Source organism: Haplochromis burtoni, unplaced genomic scaffold (assembly GCF_018398535.1).
Source record: "Haplochromis burtoni strain Fernald_Lab_line unplaced genomic scaffold, NCSU_Asbu1 Contig_284, whole genome shotgun sequence".
Classification (NCBI taxonomy): Eukaryota; Metazoa; Chordata; class Actinopteri; order Cichliformes; family Cichlidae; genus Haplochromis; species Haplochromis burtoni.
Genome location: NW_024582645.1, coordinates 680,284 through 699,983, shown reverse-complemented (window position 1 = coordinate 699,983; position 19,700 = coordinate 680,284). Strand labels below are relative to the sequence as shown.

The following is a 19,700-nucleotide window of genomic DNA, read 5'->3' as shown; positions in this document are numbered from 1 at the left end:
TCGAGTGGCTCAGCCAGTCAGATTCAAACGTCTCCAACAGGAAACGAAGGAAGCGTCCTTGGAGATGTTGTTAGGAGTGTAACTTTCGCATCTTTCCCCTGTCTTTGTGCACAATGCCGCCGTCAAAGAACTGACTGCTAAGCGTTGCTTCCACAGAGGTTAATTTAAAGTTGGGAAGGTAAACGGCTCGGCTCTAATCTGCTTTCCAACTACTTAGCTTCCTGAGCTAACGTTACGCTAACGTTGAAATTAGCTGAGATGCTAACGTTAGATTAATTAGATTTATTTCGCTCCTTTTACTCCCCGACCCTAATTGCTGTCCTCAGCAAGGATTATATGTTGATTGTATGCTGACTGTGGCTTTAGCCCAGAAGCCCTTTTCCCCATGCTAAAAATTGTTAGTCAGTGTACAACAAATGTGCGACTAAAGTTAGCTAATGTGTAAATTTTACCCCTTTAGCTAAACGACAACGCAAAACCTGCCGTTTTCAAAAGAGATGTTGATGCAAACGGCGTCGCCATTGTTTTATAATATGTGCGTGAATTATGTTTTGTCTCTGCAGTAACCATGACTGCAGCTGCTCTCGTAGGAGACCAGCTGATCCTCGAAGAGGAATACGATGAGAATTATATACCCTCTGAACAAGGTACCCCAGCATCATTGAACAGCACAGTTGATGAGATTTAAACTGCACTGTGGCTTACTTGTGTTTATTCACACCTAAACGCTGAACTAATATTAGTCCGGAACATGTTGCATTCAGGTTCCATAAACAGAGCTCATGCAGAACTGCAGTGCTTTATGGCTTAAATTCTGGAGATTTCCAAAACTATGCTACATGATGGTGTATACTTTGCATTCAGCTCTTCTTCTTTTCTTCTGATCAGAGATCCAAGAGTATGCAAGAGAGATTGGCATTGACCCCGACAATGAGCCCGAGCTTCTGTGGCTGGCGAGGGAGGGCATCGTCGCCCCTTTGCCTCCTGAGTGGAAGCCTTGGTAAGTAATGGGAAAGCACCCAGGGAGTGGACCTCAAGCACCAGAGATATAAGTCCAGTGGTGGAGCGGGGGGGTGGCTTACTGGGCTCAAGCCCGGGTTGTTTTGTCAGAAGCCCGGGGTCTTTTGGGGTGTAATTTTTTCATAGTTAGATGCCTGGTTGACAACTGTATAAAACAAAAACTACACACAATATTCGAAGCACATAGTGCACACTGTGGGAATTTACGACTGCGTAAATCCCCCCTAATATTGGTATGATCCGAGCTCAGACACTAAAACGGAGCCAGGCAGACAGAGGAGAACTGAAGTTCGACCAGGTACCAAAGCAAATCATTCGTACTGTACAAATAATGTAAATATGACGGTGCATCACGAAAGATTGATATCAAACTGATCACTTGACCCATATTACGTTACTTGCGCTTCGAGTGAATCAACAAATGGTGAAATGAAAAGCCGAACAACAACAATGCTGTTTCTTTAGAGAGTCTTAGCTTACATGTGTTTATTTCATAGTTTCAGTTGTTTCCCTCCACGGCTAAATAAATCGGTTTCAGTTATGCACTGATATACAAGAATGGGCATAAGGGGCTTCTTTCAAAGAAAAAACTCTTGTAGTATTTTATATATTATGCTTTGTATGTTGTTCAGTATATTTCTATGCAAAACAAGAGGAACTTCAATACACAGCAGTATATTCACAGTTGAAACCAGATATTTATATACACTTTATGGAAAACACAAGAACATTCTTTTACTGTACAACATCAATTTAGAGTAAACTTGTTTTGTTTTTGGATAAATAAATATTGAAATATCTTTTGAATTAGTTAAATGTCAGAATAAAGAGAGACAGAGCTGTCTATTTTTTATCACTTTCATCAAATTTAGGAGTACATGTACACTAAGTTTATTGTTAATTAATAAGAAAACTCCAGACGATTCTGTTCTGAGCTGAAGAAGCTTCTGATAGGTTAGTAGAGTCCATGTGAGTAAATTGGTGGCACAGCTGTGGATGCATACAAGGCAAAACACAGAGCCTGTTTCTTTGAAATGGAAAAATCAAGAGATGTCAACCAAAACACCAGGAAAAGAATCGTGGAGCTCCATAAGTGTGGCTCAATTTTGAATACAATTTGGTGCCATTTGCAATTAAGAAATACAGAAAGTTTCTCTCTTTACTCTTAAAGTTAACAAATATGTTTTTTATATTTAGCAATCTAAAAAAAATAAACATTTAGTCTGATTTGATGTTACAATTAAAAAAGTGTTTGTGTTTTCTGAAGAGTACATAAATATCTGGTTTCAACTGTATATTTGATGATTGTCAGCACAAAGAGGGAGAGAGAGGGAGATGGAGAATGAGGACAGAACAGATGGAACAAGAGCAGGTGAGACACACATGTTAGTCAAATGGTTGTTTGCCAAAACTCATCAGAACATGTACCTAGTGTTTCTTTTTAGATACCATTTGTTACTTTTCAAATTCTATATTTATTAAGTTATGCAGGCTTGTTTGCACAACAAGGCTAAATAATTATATAAACTTTTCTCAATCTAAATAGTGGACTTTGGTAGAATTAAAAAAATAATTGTAGTGCAGGTCTATGATGATTTTTAGTGCTACTATCATCTAGTTCTGATTCTGGTTCTGTCTTGGTTAAGTCCTCAGTAGTCCTGATTTTGAACTGTTGTAGTCCTGTTTTAATTCCGGATCAGTTCTGGGTCTGGTTGAATTGGGGTTTAGTCCTCGTGTCTTGATACAGCCCTGATTCTGTTCTCCCTTGCTGCTTAATTAAGGTGTCCTGCATATGTGATATATTTTTTTCCTATATGAAGTCATTCTTTTTTGAACAAAACTCAAAACAGAACCTATTAATCTTTCAGTCATTTCTACCCCCCCCCACCCCCCCACCCCACAAAAAAAAAAAAAATCCCACATGCATACTACCCTTTAGGGCTAAGCCCCGGGTGTTTCAAATGTCTGGCTCTGCCTCTGTATAAGTCCCCTTTCACGTATGCTCTGGCAAATTCAGGTGTTTTACAAAGTGTTTTCAAGGTGTGGATTATGGTGTAATTTCCAGCTAATTACAAGTGAGGGTCTGTTGTTGACAACTGAATGCCAAAGTGTGTAGCAACCATCTCTTATCAAATTCTCCAGGGAGACGTCAGAGCTATTGACAAAATAATGCCTCTAACCCAGCAACACATGGCTTACAAAGCAGTTATTATTACTTGTAGATAGATGATAGATTAATGTAATAGATTAACATAGCCATCCTTCTAATTCTTGGCTCATGTGTTTTATATAATTTAGCTTCATTATGATGTCCTCAATGAGTGGTGTTAACTGTAAGAATGGATTCTATGGTTTTTAACTGAATGTATTAACTAAACCTAAATAATTATTAAGACAGTTATAGCATAATAATCATTTGTAATGCTTAATGGACATAAAAATGTAGGAGGTGGGGTTATATGATCCATCCAGCACCACCAGCTTGTCCTCCTACAACAGGTTTGCTTTAGTTGTCCACACTGGTTCATCCCTTCAGTTTGGTAAGTGTTAATGGTGTTGTTGCACAAGACCATTTAAAATAATTTCAAGAATGTCTGATGCCTTCAAAGTAAAATTATAAAGAAATGTGGGGTGACTCAAGACTGAACAGAACAGTGAATGACTCCCGTTTCCTTTCTCCTTACCCACAGCCAGGACGTGACAGGGGACATCTACTACTTCAACTTCTCCACGGGTCAGTCCACCTGGGATCACCCCTGTGACGAGCACTACCGACGCCTGGTGGCCCAGGAGCGTGAGCGAGCTCAGCTCACAGCCACAGCTGGGGGCGCAGGAGCCAAGAAAGACAAGAAAAAGAAGAAAGAAAAGAAGGAGAAGAAAGAGAAGAAGAAGAAGGAACCACTCAAAACTCATGGGGTGAGTGTTTTTATTGATTTATTTTCTTCCTTCTTGTTTTAGACAAAAAGTTTATGTTTACTTATCGAGCAACATTGCATCAGAGTATAATGGACTGCAAATAAGATGTGTATAGATTGATTAAGTGGTTATAGGGACAAACATGTATGTATATGTTTGTGTTCGTATTTTCACTACTAAAACTGTAGCCAAACAACAAACTATTGTTTGTTACTGGGTTATTAGAAGGTTTTCTGCGCTCATAAGGGTTAGCCTGTTGATTCTTAAAGTTTGAAATTCACAACTCCAACCTCCATCCATCCAGCTTCTTTCACTTAACCATGCTGGAGCCAATCTCTTCTGCTATAGGGCAAGAGGTGGGCTACACCCTGGACAGGTTGCAAGTTTGTCACAGGGCTGACAAAGAGAGACAGACAACCATTCATGCTCACATTCACACCTGTGGGCAGCTTAGAATCATCAACTAAACTAACCTATAGACAAAGGCCCCGGCCAGATGGTGGATTTGAACCCAACACCTTCTTGCTGTGAGATTAACCACTGCTCCACCGTCGTGTTGTCAGTGTTGTTGTTGTTGTTGATTTTTCAATTAGCCTTTAAAATGCTCAGATTTAGCCCGCCAAGGTCCTTTTATGCACACTTTGCAAAATCAGTTTCTAACATTGTGGACACTTTATCAATGTTTTTATATAGTGTTATGCTGCCTCAGTGTCTTCTGCATCTGCTTCTGCATAATCCCCACTGACTCGGTGTTGTAATCGGGGCTCTCTTGGGGTCCGGGCCATCTGCTGCAGAACTCTGTGTTCTCTCTGTGACTGAGAGAGTTCTTTATGTCACAGGCTGGAATTTTGGACTGCTGCAGAAGGAGTTGTGGAAATGTCTAATTAGTGGTATTACGTTATTAAAATATAAACATCTAAAGAGCCCAAATACATTTTCTTTCTACTGCAATATTAAAACTAGACTTCCATGTCAGAGAACACGATGCATTCCTAAAAAAGGATTTGTTGAAAAGCGAGAGCTCACATCACCGACTGCGTCTCTTCTCCTACAGGCCCTCAGTTCGTCTCTGGGACCTCTGCAATCTTCGCTTACCAGCCTGGCTCCCCTGCGAGGTCTAGATGCCCCCAGCCAAAGCGCTCTCTCTGGATCTGCCACTGCTCTGCGGGGGTCTCTCGGCAGCTCTGGGGGGTTGGAACCCCTCAAGAAACCCCTACAGGTAAAAGAGCCATCATGCTACGTTATGGATGAAATGTTGTGCTTCTCCCTTTTTATCCCATCTGAATCTCTTCCTTCCATTCATTCTTTTTCAGGCTCCTCGAACCAGTGGAGCAACCAGAATACTCGGCAGCCGACAGGAAGAGAAAGTGTCATTTACTTTGCCCGATTTTGACAGTGATGATGACAAAATCTCAGAAAACGAGGTTGGTTTAGCTTCCTGTAGCTCCCAGGAAATACACTTCACGTCCTTCTGTAACCAGCGACTGTTCTTTCCAGCCAAGTCCTCATGATTCAGACAGACTATTGAAGAATCTCCACCTGGATCTGGATGCCCTCGGAGGAAGCCTAAAGTATGAGGTAGACAGGATTACTAGCTTTTTACTACTCTGAGTCATAATTTAGGCACAAATAACTGCATTGACCATTATGCACCTTCTCATTTATAGAAAGTATAATTATGTTTCCTAATTAATGGTTTATCAGTGTTAAAGTTTCCTGTGTAAATGTTTACTGCAGGAAAGTGATGCCACTGGCGCAGCACCAGCTGAGGAGAGGACGGAGCCCGAGTTGCAGGATTTGGGCCTGTCTGGTGACCACAGCCCTGAACCGCAGTCACAACAAGTAAAAGCACACAACAGTGTCCACGCATCATTTCTCTCTTTCTCGCTCTCAACAAGTAAAACCTCTCTGCCACTTCTGCCCTCTTCACCTGTGTGTGTGTGTGTGTGTGTGTGTCTTTGAACGGCTGTGGTGTGTTGTTTAATGTGCGGCACATTCGAGGTATTATAATGATTGTTGTGTTTCTGTTTTTTAAACCAGAGATTTTGTACAAAGATCAGAATATGTTTGTGAAGAATGGGGGTCTCGGGTACCTTTCCTCTGGTAAAACTGCAGAGTGAGAGATTTAGAAAATACACAAACACTGCTGTATTTTCAGTGCCTGTTTAACTAGAAGTGTTATTAATGGGTATTGGTGCTATATTATTATAAGTGTTTTTATGATTACAAGAAGGGACTTTTCTTGTTGTCTTGTCTAACTGTGGTCTCTAAACCATATGTTTCTGCTTCTCTTGTGTCTCTTTGACCTTTAAACCTTTCACCTTTGCACTGTGACCCATGTGTGTCCCTGCAGCTGCTGTGCTGCTGGGATCTGTCCTACGGGCACGGCTGTTACTGTGTCTTCCTCTTTGTCCTTCTGTCCTCCTACTGCCACTGTTACTGCTTTGCTCTCTAAACAGCAAGAGCATGGGCCATCGCCATCAAAACTCATTCATGAATTTATTTATAAGTCATATAAATAGTTTTTTTCTGAAATGTATATATAATACAGACACGGCCAGGTTTGTTAATCGGGCCAAATTAAATTTTAAAAAAGTGTTGAGGGATAAAATGCAATTTACTTACTAATGATGCACAAATTTGTGACACACTTTATTTCTATATTGAAAAACACAATCACCAAAAGCAGCACAGATGGCTTTCAAAGTTGAGAACGTGGGCACATCTTTGTTGCTTGAAGTCTGACAGACCTAATATGTGTGTAGTTTTTATGCCCTAAGCAAATGTGGAAGAGTTAGAGGTTAGAGAAGGGTCCATAAGTTTTTGGACAGTGACAGATACTTTGTAGCCTTTCCCTAAGGATAGTGCAACAGTTTCTTTTTTTATGGCTTTATTGGATAGGTAAAGTGAAGACTGACAGGAGAGCGGAGGGCCACGTTTCGGACTTGAACCCAGGCTGTCGGCTCTCAGCCATACAGCATATGGTCGCCTGCTCATCCAACTGAGCTAAACGAATATTCTGTAAAATGTTCGGCTAGCAAAAGTAGTCTAGTAGAACAGTGATGTGCTCTGTGGTTCTGAAAAAAATACAAAATTTGAGGATTTCATTTAAGATTTGATGCTTATGTGAAAAAACAAGTTTATAAAGCCACGCTTGGCTTCATGAAGTCAGACTCCTTCTAGTTTAGCTGGATGTTTCAGGAGTTTCCTTTCAAATAAAACCAGTTTTTCCTCACATGCCAAATAAATTAACACAAGTTGAGAAAATTGTCTCATTTCTGCTATGTGCTCCGTGCTCTTGTGCAGCATTTCCCTAGCAACAACTATTGTTGCCATGTGAGGTTAAAATGGACCCAGTAATAATTACATAACCCACTGTGTTAGCCAAATGTCCAGCTGTGATGCCTCTGTCTTCATACTGGACTCGAGTTCTGAGTCTGACTGAGAAGCCGAGGGACACTGTGTGCCCATACCCTGCTCTATCGTCTTTCTTGACTCTAATGGGGACAAAGTGAACATTATGTTGGATTGAGTAAGACTAAACTAGTAATTAAGTCTATTAGCTCATTAAGAAAGTGTTTGCAGAAGTCACAGGGAGCTGAAGGGTCATTTTCTCTTAGATGTCTCTATAACTAGATTTCTTTTCATGACTGGAGGAGTCGCCTCCTGCTGATTTATTTATAAGGAATGCCGGTTTAAGGCACCTTTGCTTCTTTTATATGCGCCTTAGTGAATTATGCTGCATGACTGATTTAAATGCTGAAGGGATCAATAAGGAGAACAACTGTGTAAATGCAGTTGTATCACTAGCTTCTTTACCTGTAGTAAACTTATTTAGACTTTTTTTTTCACCAAATCAAGGCTTGCACCCAAAGTCATAAATTTGGTGTGTTTTGGGGGAGAATAACAGAATTTCCTGTTGATTTGTCAGCGTAAAGGTGTACTGATTCAGTGCTGAAAGAAGGAAATCACAGTCATAAAACACACCTGCTCGAACTATCCCCCGTGTTTGTGCTTGTGTTTGAATGTGAGTCCCAGAACCACAATGTTTGTGTCTTTTGTTTGTGCAGACATGCATGTTCTTGTTTGGTGGATTTATTTTTATGTGCTGACTGCCTAACAGTGTGTGGGATGGATGGACCATTCTTCCCATTGTCTTCCACCCAGGATTCTCTGAAGGGTCGCCACAGCCACCTCTCTACACAGACAGGCAGTGGAAATCATGTCAGTGAGGAAGGGGCTGATGCTGTCACTCCTGATCCTGAACACTCTGCTGAGCACTCAGAAGAGGAGGTAGCAGAGGAGTTAAATGAGGCAGAGGAAGAAGAGCAGCAGGGTAGCACATTAGACAAAGATGAAAAAGGAGCAAAAGAGACAAAAGGAGATGTGGAAGGTAGACAGGAAGATGGAAAAAGCCAAGAGGAGGGGAAAGAGATAGAGGATGCTCAAAGTAAAGCGGCTGGAGAGAACAAGAAAGGGGAAGATGAAAATAATGAGCTAGAGGAAGAGTGCTGTGAAGATAAGGACGAGAACAAAGATGAAGACATAGAGAGGAAAGAAGAGCAGCAAAAAATAGAAGAAGAGGAATGTGAGGATGGTAGCAGTGAAGTCGTGAAGAAGTCCTCCAAAAGTGATCAAGGTGGAGAAAGTCGGGAGGAGGACAGAACTGACAAAGAGAGGGATGAGCTTGAGAGAACTGTAAGTGACGGAGGGCACAGTGAGAGAAAGGAAGAGGAGGTCGAGACCAGTAGCAAAGGAGGGCAGGAGGAGGAGAGCGATAAGGTTTTGGAGAGGTGCTCTCTAAGCCGGAGGAAACTGACAGAGAGTGATGAGGTGTTGGAAAGATGTGTACAGAGCGAAGGAGAAGACACAGAGAGGGGGGGAGTGGAGCTAGAGGATGACTCAGTTGGCCAGAGAGCATTAGACAGCGAGGAGGAGGAGGAGGAGGATGTTATAGAGAGGTTTAAAGAGGAAGGGGCTTATGACCAACCAGCCAGTAATGATCGGAAGATGAAAAATGTGACAAAAAATTCTTCCCTTCCTGCAGAGGTAGGGTCCAATGTTGTGCCTCTGTGTTGCCTCTCAGTCTTAGTCTTGCTTGATTTTTGCAAGCAGGTGCATGTAGTAGCTCTCAGGCTCCAACTCCACTGCCTTAGGGGCTGCTACTTGCCCTTCGACTTCCTGCCTGGAAGTCTTCATTCACACACTGAATGATAAATCGGGCAAAAGGTCAATCTATCTGAGCCCCTGAGGATTGGATTGGAGCATTTTCCCATTGACAGTGCAGATTTATTAAGCTGACCTGACCTTAGGTTGCTGGTTTGAGTTTTCTGTTCAGACAGAGCTGTCATATCCCACAACCTTGCCCTTCACCTGCAGAGTGTGCTTGCTTTAGTTGCACAATGATTTTGCAGTGTGCCTGCCTGCAGTCTGGCCTTGGTTGTGTTTGCATGTAGGCTGTAGCTTGGAATCACCCTTAGTGTCTTTCTGTGGCTTTGGTAGAGACAGCATGCTTGGATGTCCAGCGTTGCTTGTGGGCAGTTCAGTTGTTTAGACATAGGTTATCAGCGAGAACGTTACATGATCACTGTCTGTACTATTGCAGAATTCTGAAGCCAGTAAGAACATTGAGGAGGCGTCGTCCTCCATAGATAACAAGGTATGCACCCTAACTCATTTACCATTTAACCTACTGTGCTCAAAAAGCCAAAACAAACCCCCCCAAAATCCCCCAAGACTCTTTTAAATATGGCATGGTCATGACCTAAAAACCCGACTCATTTCATCTTAAAAGCCTCTTAAAAGCCTTTATGAGGTGTTACATTTTATTTATTTTAATAACAGGCTATGTGGGGACAATGACACTTTTTTTCTTGTGGTGTTCCACTGATAGGCAGGCTTGGACAAGTTATAATGGTCTAAAGGGTTCAGAAAATAAATGTCTTTTTCTGGGTTAGAATTTCAAAATCCAAAAAGCTTCCCTTTCATTTAACTGCATAAATCTCTTTTTATTCTTCCAGTGTTAAAAAAAAAGCAAAAATTTGCAGCTGCGACACATCTGATAAATGATTTTTAGATTTCAAACTCTGTCTTTCAGCTGTCGCAGAAGGCTCTGGACATCAACGATCTGTCTGATGCTGTCAGTCCGCTGGAAAAAACTGACACAGAGGAGAAGGAGGAGGAGAAAGGAGAAAAGGGGGAAAGGAAAGGAGGAGAGGGCAGCAAGAGGTGCCTTTGGTTTACATATTGGTCCTCAAAAATATCTGCTTTGTTGATTTTATGTGACTTTATCCTCTTAAGAAGTTGCACTTAGCACTCGGTCTATTTTGTTTTTTTTAGTAAAGAAACATCTACTTTTTACAACATTTACAGTTTATAAAGAAAGCTTTAGACTTATGCCCTTCTTGCCTGTTCATAGAATTATGATGAACAAATACAACACCTTTTAACTCTTTTGCTCTCATTCTTTTATTTTAGCCATGTGCTGGCCAAAGACAGAGACACATCCCCAGTGCATAAAGTTGACCGGCTTGTCCTTCACCAGTCCAGCCTTTCACCGTCACCCTCCATCTCCTCGCATTCAGACCAGGCTGTCACCCCCAGGCAAACGGCCCAGGGCCTCGGCGTACCTCTGGGACTTGAGAGGCCTGAAACTTCCAGGGGCCGACAGGCACGGTTTTTGAGCATCCAAGCTGATGGTGTTAAACGCTCCTTAAAAAAACAAGAGAGGGCTTTGGAAGAAGAGCCGAGAGGGAGAAGCCGGAAAGATGGGGAGAAGAAAGAGAGTGAGAAAGAAGAAGAAGAGGAGAGAAAGAGGCTAGAGAGAGAGGAGAGGAGTAAGAAGGAAAGAGAGGAGATGGAGAGGGAAAGGAGGAAAGCTGACCGAGAGATAGAGGAGGAGAAGGAGCGCATAGCTAAGGAAAAAGAAGAGAGGATTCGTCTCCTCCGGGAAGAGCTGAAAAGAGAAGAGGAGGAGGAGGAAGAGAAACTGAGGGGGGAGACAGAGGAAAGACTGAGGTTGGTAGGAGGTCAAACTCAAAGACAGCACCTTTAAATTTGTTTTTGTACTGTGTTGTTTACTTCCTGCTCTTTATTGTTATTATTTCATGAGGTGTGAATCCGCGAATTGATGAAGCTCCTTTGCTTCCAAAGGCTTTTTTTGTTGTAACTACATACACAAATACTTCTGAATTTACATGCCTCTCCCTCAGGGCTTTACGGCAGCACCTCCTGTCTAGAAGGAGAGAGGAGGAGACCAGGCTGAACGAGGAGTCTGACAGAATGTTGGAGGAGCTCAGAGAGTCTACGAAGAGGGAGAGGGAGCAGCAGCAACACAAACTCAGGTCAACGCTTAACACACATCAGCACAGTCGCTCCTAAAGAAGTGAAAAAACACAATCCCTGTATTAACATTAACATCTGCGTCGTGTGCAGGGAAGAGAGTGAAGTCCTGTTAAAGGAGGTACGTGTCACTCTAGAGGAAGAGCAAACTGCAGCGCGGGAAAGACTGGAGGCCCAGAAGACACGGGACATCGAGCGACTGAAGGCGGAGTTAGAAGAAGAGCTGGAGACAGAGAAGAAGAGGCTCCAGAGAGAGAGGAAGGAGAAACTGGACTCTCTGAAACAGGAGGTAACTGTTGATGCTGCTGATTTTTTTTATCCTCAGACAGCTTGTCTTTATAGGGATATTTAGGTCAGATAAATCACAGTGTTCACTGGACTAAAGAGGAGGGGGACCATCCAACTTATTACTAGCACTCAGTTCAAAATCCTGCATCTGTGATGGAATGGAATTAGAGCACCACATGCTCCCATCCAGATTCAGGGAAGGCCTTTCATATTTCAGCAAGACAATGCTAAACCGCATACTGCATCTGTTACTGCAGCATGAAGCATGCTGCAGTAACAGATGCTAGCCTTTCACCGTCCTGAAACATTTGACACATGAAGCAGTAAGACAAAGAAGACCCTGGACTGCTGAGCAGCAATGCTCGAACTTTTAAAATAAAATGTTAAGTGACATGTAACGCATGAGGTGAGAGTTTTCTTCCTGTGGGGGCTATATTTTGATAGCTGCTTTAATAGAGGCTACATCCTGTATGTAGTTATGAGAAGGTATCCCTTTAATAGAATCCTATTAAACTAACTGCGTCACTGTGTGTCATATACCTGTCTGAAATAAAGTACACATTTGCTTTTATATTGTGATTAATCTTGTCTCCATGTGGGAGATAAATTATTATAGGTGAGGGAACTCAAACCCGGGGCTGTTGTGTCACAGGTGACAGGGGCGGATCTAGAGGAGTGGCATGGGGTCGCATGTGCCACCCTAAAATGATCCCTTGCCACCTCTAGTGCCACCCTAGTTTTGCATATGACGGTGTTGTTTATTAAGATAAGATAGCATTAACACTTTGAAGGTGGAATGAAGGTGACTGTTCTTAACACTGTGTGTGCTGCACCTCTGAATTGCAGGACCGGCATGTGATTAAGCTGACATAGCAACAAGCTGGAGCCACGCTGAGTCTCTATTTCAGTTTGTGTTGAAAGTTTGGACTTCAAAGTATACATCAGTTTTTAAATTTTAGTGACAGGCCACTAAATCCAGACTTCTGATTAAAAAACTATATTTTTATATGTATTTATTTATTATACAGGCTATACAGTACATAAAGTCAAAATTCACGTGTTATGTAACTGAAAAGTTTAATTATGTGAGCTACAGAAAATAACTAAGTTATAGACTATATTTATATGAAACATGTGTATACTTACTGCATTTAAATCATTTTAACCGTGTGTAACACCTGCATATGTGTTTCAAAAAAGGCTTAGATTTTGCCATCCCATTTGATTTCCATGCCACCCTGATGCCACCCTACGAAACTTTCTCTAGATCCGCCCCTGATAGGTGAAATTTTTTTCCTATCTTGATTTATTAAGATTGTTATTGCGATTTATAGAAAAGTGATCATACACGTTCTGAAGGAAGCAAATGTATTGTAGCTGCTTTCATGGGAGAAATCAAGATTAAAGTTGGGTTCAGTAAATAGTCAAATATTGTCCTTGTTATGAAGCAATCTGGACTGAAAAACAAACCACTGACTCACACTAGATGCTGGTAGGTTAAACCTGGATGTTTGTTGTCTTGTGTAGTGAAAGGACTCCAGAAGTCAGTTTTGTTGTGACCTAGTCCTTGTAACTCCATCTCTAGTTAGACTTGTCACTCAGGGCAAGAATTCTTGATCACAGTGGTACTAACATACCAACATATTTTATGTCCTAAAGTGTCTGCGTCACCATACAGTTGTAGCTTTGTTTTTTTAGTTTTTGTAAAGACAGACATTGCCAGGATCTAAATGGTCTCAGTTTAAACTGCCAAATGATCTTTGTGGCCAGTGGTAGTGTGATATACTAATGTAAACATTAAAACCAACCGATCCATGGGTTTGCTTTGATAGTACACGAACACAACAAACACGGATTAATGATCTGTCTGTGTTTGCACTTTTTTGTGTGTATAAAGGTCAGAAGCACAGAGAGGAGGAGGGAGCTGATGATGAGTCCACGGCCTGAGCTGCAACTGGCCGAGTACCACCGCGAGGTTAGAGGACACATTTTTATACAGCATTGAATCATCATCTCTGTGAATATGAGCTTAAAGGGCGTGAAGCACTAGTAGCATTAGAATGGGTTATAACTTCTTTTTAAAAAATTTTCCTTCCCCCTTTTCTGCACCGCTGCCCAGCTGACCGATGTGCTCCAGGAAGTGCGAGAGGAAGTGCAGCGGGATCACGAGAGGAAGCTGGAGCAGCTGAGGAACGACCACAGGAGAGAGATGAACAGCATAAGAGAGAAATATCTAGACGAGGTCAGGGAGCGTTTCAGATTTAGTTGTACTGTAGATTCTTATAAACATATAGCCAAACTTTCAAGTAAGAAATGATCTTCAGACTAGAGCCTGGCTGATATTTTTAAGACCGATACCGATTAAAAAAAACTGTTGTTTCAGCCGATATTCACCAAACATAACCAGATTTCCACATATGGTTATTTATAAGTGCTTAATAAGATACTGAATGATTTGTTTATGCTCAACCCGACTCTGCTCCTAACATCTGTTTCCAACCAAGCTTTTTGCCAAAAGGAAAGTTGCAGAGTGCCCTCTGGTGGACAAAGTATGCAACATCAACATTCATAACATGGTTGAAGGATGTTTCTCCTTCCTTTGTACATAAATGTCATGAATGACATTTTTGATATGTCAGCAAATGGCTAATATCAGTCTGATCGGCATATCAGCATTTCAGACTGCTCTAAAGAGGCAGTTTATTTCTACTCTTGGCTCCAAATGATATTAGTAAGTGGAGATTTCCTTAATCTGGCCAGCTCAGGCATAGAAGACTGACTCACCTGCTGTTTCCATCTTCTGTTTAAGAGGAGTCGGTCAGATTCAGTCAGGGAGAACTTTAAGAGGAGCTAAATAACTTACTCTAGGAGAGGCTGTGAAAAAAACAATCTGGAAATGCGTATAACAGGTCTGAATCTAGGAAAAGAGAGACTGAGCTGTTAAAACAACACCACACATGCTTTGGACTTTAAAGTAAAGAATAGCTTTTCTCACACGGTGTCACGTTTGTGTTTAATTTTAAACAGTGGACTAGTATCACAAGCTTTTGCCTCAAGGCTTTTTTTGTAAACAAGCAGGATACTTACTATCAGTCACGTCATTGTGTCTGTGTCCTAGGAGACGGCTCAGAGGGAGCGCTTGCTGTCCACTCTGCAGGAGGACAGAGAGCGATTGCAGGCCTCACATGCTGTCCAGCTGGAGAAGCTCCGCTTACAGCTGGATGCACAGATACAAAAGACTGAGCTGGCACACTCACGCAAGGTAAGTCAGGACAGACACACGAATGCTAACTCTGAGGTGGGGTTTACATAATATTTGCTAAGCTGTGCCAAGGAAGGGTAAAGGTTAGCCTTTTCTAAAAGGAAGTCATCTTATCTCTTTGTGTAGGAGTCAGAGCTGCAGGATTTGGGGGATCAGCTGGAGCTGAGAGCCAAAGAGCTGAAGAGCCAGGAGGCCATGCTGCAGACCAAGGTCCGTTTTAAACAATATGTGCTCTGTTAAGAGGTATCTGAACCACATGGACTAATCAATTTCTGTCTCCTATCAGGCAGCAGATCTGAAGAGGAGGAGGAAGCTGCTTGGACAAGAGGAGCAGGAAGTGGACCGACAGATAGAGGTGTGAAGCCATGCTCTCTCCTAATGAACAGATTTTATTTACTTGCTTTGCGATCTGCCAACTTTCCTTTTTTCCTCCGTCAGGCCTTACCTCGGCTGATCCAGGAAAGAGACCGGCTGAGAGAGGAACTCGAGAGGATGAGAGAAGAGACAGCCCAAGCCAGAGAACTCATCAACAGAGCCAGGGAGGAGAGGAGTGAGGCCAAGGAGAAGGAGGAGAGGCTCAGGGAGGAGTTGGACCGAGCCAGGGAAGAGAGCAGGAGAGCCAGGGAGGACAAGGAGCACCTGGAGACCAAGGTGGCCTTGCTGCAGGAGAGATGTGACCGCCTCAGCCACAGAGTCAGGTAGAGGCTTCCTACACTAATAGCTTTCAAAATAAAAGCTCTGATTGGTACTCATAGATTTGCCTCAGTATTAAATGACAGAATGACTGTCGCCTTGCATATGTAGAATTGTCTTGTTTTGTATTTGTTTAGCTTTTTTAATGGCTTTAAATATGATTCCATGTGAAAAGTCTGCTGTCGTTTTCTCAGTGAGCTGGAACGAGATGAAGGGGCGAGCATGTCCGCGGAACAAGAGCAGGACAGAAAGAAGGCGGCAGAGAAGACGCCGCCGCCCTCCAGTGACAGAAGAGACACATCACTACATGTAGATGACCTGGAGGAGCCGCCTCTTTCCCCTGTACCTGACAGCAACAGCAGCATGGATGAGTAAGGGGAGCACACACACAGTACCAATCACAGAATAAACAGTTATAAATTTTCAGGATTAGGGGTTTGTTTATGGTTTGGTACTTTCCAGCATTTTGTTCTTATCATTTTGTCAATCTAAAAAAATAGCCGAATCCTAAAAATCGAAAAACCTTTGAGGTAGACTACTCCTAATAAGATGACAGATGCTGTGAAAGCAGCGCTCCTCCCGGATCTGACATTACAGATTTGGGTTTTTTTCATTGTTACCACTCTTATGCACTTGTTGTTTATGTCCTCAGTACTAAATCAGCTAAAACTGACTACCGTAACAACCCCCCTGCTACTTAACTAACAAGACCAATACCAGAAGTTTAAGTGACTTGATGTTGTACTGATTAAAACTCTTCCTTTCATTGTTTTGAAGCGTGCATGTTTCTAGTTCTAATGTTTGTATGATAGAAATATCAAAACATTCGAGTTTTTGGTGCGTGTCTACCTTCAACACTTCCCATTCCCACACCTCTACGTGTCCAGATTCCGGCGGTACATCTCCTCACATGGCGCTTCCATCCAGAAGACCAAACTCTTCCTGGAGAGAGAGAGCAGCCGGCTGATGAAGAGGCAGGCGGCCCTGCAGGCCCACCCTGCTCAGGGAGGAGCGACCGAAGAGACGATGATAAACCTTGAGCAGGTAAGGGGGAGCCTCACGTGTTAAACCTCAATTGGATTTTTTTTTTTAAACAAGATGGGAATTTCCCCTCCCTTTGTCAGGAGGCCAACAGTGTGGCGGAGCTGGAGCGGACAGTTCAGAGAGGAAACAGTCTCCTGCGGAGGAAAGAGGAGCAGCTTCTGCAGCTAGAGAACTCTATAGCCAAAGAGGTCAGGAGGTCATCAGCATGTATTTGTGCTCTTCTGTGAGCTTGTTTAAAGTCTCACTTGGAATGAGCTTGTGTAATCAGTGTAGAAGGTTATATTGACCAAGTAAAATTGATGAAAAGCTATAAAAATAAGCAGAACATTTAGCAGCATGGTACATTTCTGCCACTCAACACTTTATATGCAAGGATGAAACGTGTCTCAGTGGATTGGAAATATAACCTGGATTAGATTTGAGGTGTAGCAGAAGGGAATTCACACTTTTAATGGAATGTCGTGATGACTGTAACGCCCTGGTGCTTTTTCCACGTAGCCGCTGTTTGAGGATTTGTCTCGGCTCGCCGGAGGAAGGAAGGTAACCTTTGATGTGAGTGAGTCAGACCTCAGCAGCACCGTGGAACCGCCATATGGGACAGGTAATGCATGCTCGCCAGACAATGAACAGGATTTTCACATTTCAGTCTAAATCCAACATGTGGGCTCTGCCAGTTCACCGCTTGGGGTTCAGCATTCGCCTTTAACACTGAGTGCTCAGACTGAGTGTCAGCGCTCCTGGAATATGTGTCAGTGTTACACAGCCTCAATAAAGTCAAAGTTATCAACAACGCACCCTGTAAAGGTGTAAAAAGACCGATTTTGTCAATGCGCTTTATTTTTCTTGCTTCTGGTTTGGGCATCTGACTGGGATTCCTCCTGGACTCCTACAGCTGTACTTTAGCTGCTGCCCCCACAAACAAGCCCTTGCTAAGCAAAAGAAGATGGATGGAAGTAACATGTTCCCCTGTAGCTATGGGCTGAGAGTAAAGCCCCTTTCAAAGTATACTGAATTAGCAGATCTAAGGTAACCTATACCATACTTTGATTTATGATTGGGGACTATAAGTGGCCCTTTGATTTGTGTGTCAGAGCCAATGTTTCTGTATATAAACTTCACAAATCAGCTGTTAATAGACAATCATTTTGGCTCTAGTGCGTCCCCAGAGAGCCGCTCCTACCAGTTTGAAGAACTCACCTGTTGTATTTTCTCTTACCTCTGCAAATCTACACTCTCCTCCTCCCTCTCTCTTCAGGTGATATTCCCACCGTTCCAGCCAAAGTCCAGGAATTAGCAGAGTCACTGCAGCAGATCTCAGGCCAGCTCAACACCGTCCTGGGTGCCTTGGGTTCGCTGACCCAGCAGCAGAGCACCACACCTTACGCAGCTTTCCCTCCACCTCATCCTCACTCCACTCTAGCTCCTACCTCCTCCTCATCAGCTCCTGTCATTGCTCAGATGTACAACCTGGGAACCAGCTCCTTAGCCTCGCCTCCTCCTCTGGAGAGGCCCTCAGAGCCACCGTGGAGCTGGGCGACTCAGAGCGGCCCTGCAGCCTCCCCACTCTTCAGCACGCCCATCAGCAGTGAGCTGAGGGCATCCAGGGACACCCTCAACAGCCGCTGGAGCCAGATATTCCCTGGTATGTTGTTGGATTAGTGGTGCACCAACAACAGCACTCGTTGGGGGAAAAACAAAACAAAGTTGTACAAATTGTGTCATTGTTCTCTTGTCCAGGAGCAGCTGTTGCCCCGCTCGGTTCCAGCACAACAAGACCCTCCATGGCTTACTCATCATACACTCCTCTGAAGTACTGCAACCTACAATACACCTTTAATCAAGCCTGTGTAGCAGATTCCACACAAATGCTGTTTTAAGTGTACTTACGGTAACTCCTGTGTGTGTCTCAGTGAACACAGCCGGGCGCTTCACTCCACACCGAGATCAGCTGAGATGGACGGCCAAAGGCTGCAGGGGCTGATAGACGGCAACAAGAGGTGGCTGGAAATGCGCAAGAAAGACACCAGCATGTATCCTTCCATCACTCTAACACACAGTCCATCCTCTAGTTCTCCTTTATTTCATATAACTTCCTTTTTAAAATTTTTACTTTGCAAATATCTCTAGTCTAAGTTCACCTTGGGTTGTACCTGCCATCTTTAACTCCACCGTTCAGACCGCTGTTCACCCGCTATCAGGCTCCCTCCTCAAAGAGCGGGCTGGTCCAGCTGGGCCTGGATGACAACAATCAGATCAGAGTCTATCATTACTGACAACATGATGCACGGCCTCCCTCTACCGAGACCGTTACTGAGGACTTTGTATTACTGACTGTGACACGTCTGCATCGTGATGTTTACATTCCTCCTTCTTTTTTTAAAATTAAATATGTCGGTTCAGAAAATTTTCAGGGATCGTTCAGCCTCCTCTGCTCTTCCCAGAGGAAGAGCTCACTCTAGAGGACATGGCTGTTCATTCAGGGAGGTTACATATCTGAGAGGGCTGAGGACTTTTATCCTCCAACACTAGAAACTACTTTTATTATTTTTTCAGGCAAACAAATTCAGGGTTAGAGGTCCATGCCAGAACTTATCCACTCTGTGTTTTAAAGCTGTAGTTCACTTGTGTCGGGTTTTCCTAATAAGACAATCACAGAGAAGTGTCCTGTGCGATTTCTCTATTGCTGAAACCTTTCCTTCCACAACACGGCCTGATGGAGGTTAACCGTTTATGTAATGCACTTTTTAACAGAGACTGAATTTCCTGTTGTTTTTGTAAAGACAGTGAAGCCAATCCACTTTGAAAAATGTTTTTTAATGTCCAGTCTCCTGGTGTTTGCATATCAGTAATAGTGAGCTGTCGACTAGTTGTGCCTGTTACATATTTGTGTAAATATTGTATTTTTCTATGAAGTATTTTAATAAAACATTTTTAATGTGCGAATGATTTCCAGTGGAAAAACTTGTGGTTAAATTGTGAGCTGCTCTTTTTCCAATGCTCTAAATTGGGCTCAGTAATTAAGCCAGGTTACTTCTGAATGGCTGCCCCTCTCAAACAGAAGATCCAAACAGCAGGTGGGTGGAGCTGTTGTGCCCCAGATGATCTTATCAAAGCCAGGTATTGGAAAAATAGACCA

General features: G+C 42.9%; 1 protein-coding gene across 1 annotated transcript; it reads left to right on the top strand.

The window, feature by feature from the left end:
• Positions 1-19,577, top strand: LOC102295944 (centrosomal protein of 164 kDa). Its single transcript, XM_005942446.3, has 28 exons — positions 1-178; positions 564-647; positions 889-1,000; positions 3,711-3,936; positions 4,991-5,155; positions 5,250-5,360; positions 5,434-5,514; positions 5,674-5,778; positions 8,104-8,985; positions 9,542-9,595; positions 10,034-10,164; positions 10,414-10,953; positions 11,148-11,279; positions 11,371-11,566; positions 13,463-13,540; positions 13,685-13,807; positions 14,684-14,827; positions 14,954-15,037; positions 15,114-15,182; positions 15,266-15,525; positions 15,715-15,891; positions 16,408-16,564; positions 16,645-16,752; positions 17,063-17,165; positions 17,820-18,206; positions 18,302-18,374; positions 18,475-18,594; positions 18,741-19,577. Exons 2-28 carry the CDS (start codon positions 569-571, stop codon positions 18,835-18,837), a joined length of 4,794 nt encoding a protein of 1,597 aa, XP_005942508.1. The 5' UTR covers positions 1-178; positions 564-568; the 3' UTR covers positions 18,838-19,577.
• The last annotated feature ends 123 nt before the right edge of the window (positions 19,578-19,700 follow it).

What these genes read in the sequence shown, in the direction of transcription:
- LOC102295944 (XM_005942446.3), top strand. Translation starts at nt 569, where the DNA reads ATGACTGCAGCTGCTCTCGTAGGAGACCAGCTGATCCTCGAAGAGGAA. An exon ending in ACAAAATCTCAGAAAACGAG is followed by an intron (nt 5,361 to 5,433) that starts GTTGGTTTAGCT and finishes TGTTCTTTCCAG; the next exon opens with CCAAGTCCTCATGATTCAGA. An exon ending in TGGACTCTCTGAAACAGGAG is followed by an intron (nt 11,567 to 13,462) that starts GTAACTGTTGAT and finishes GTGTGTATAAAG; the next exon opens with GTCAGAAGCACAGAGAGGAG.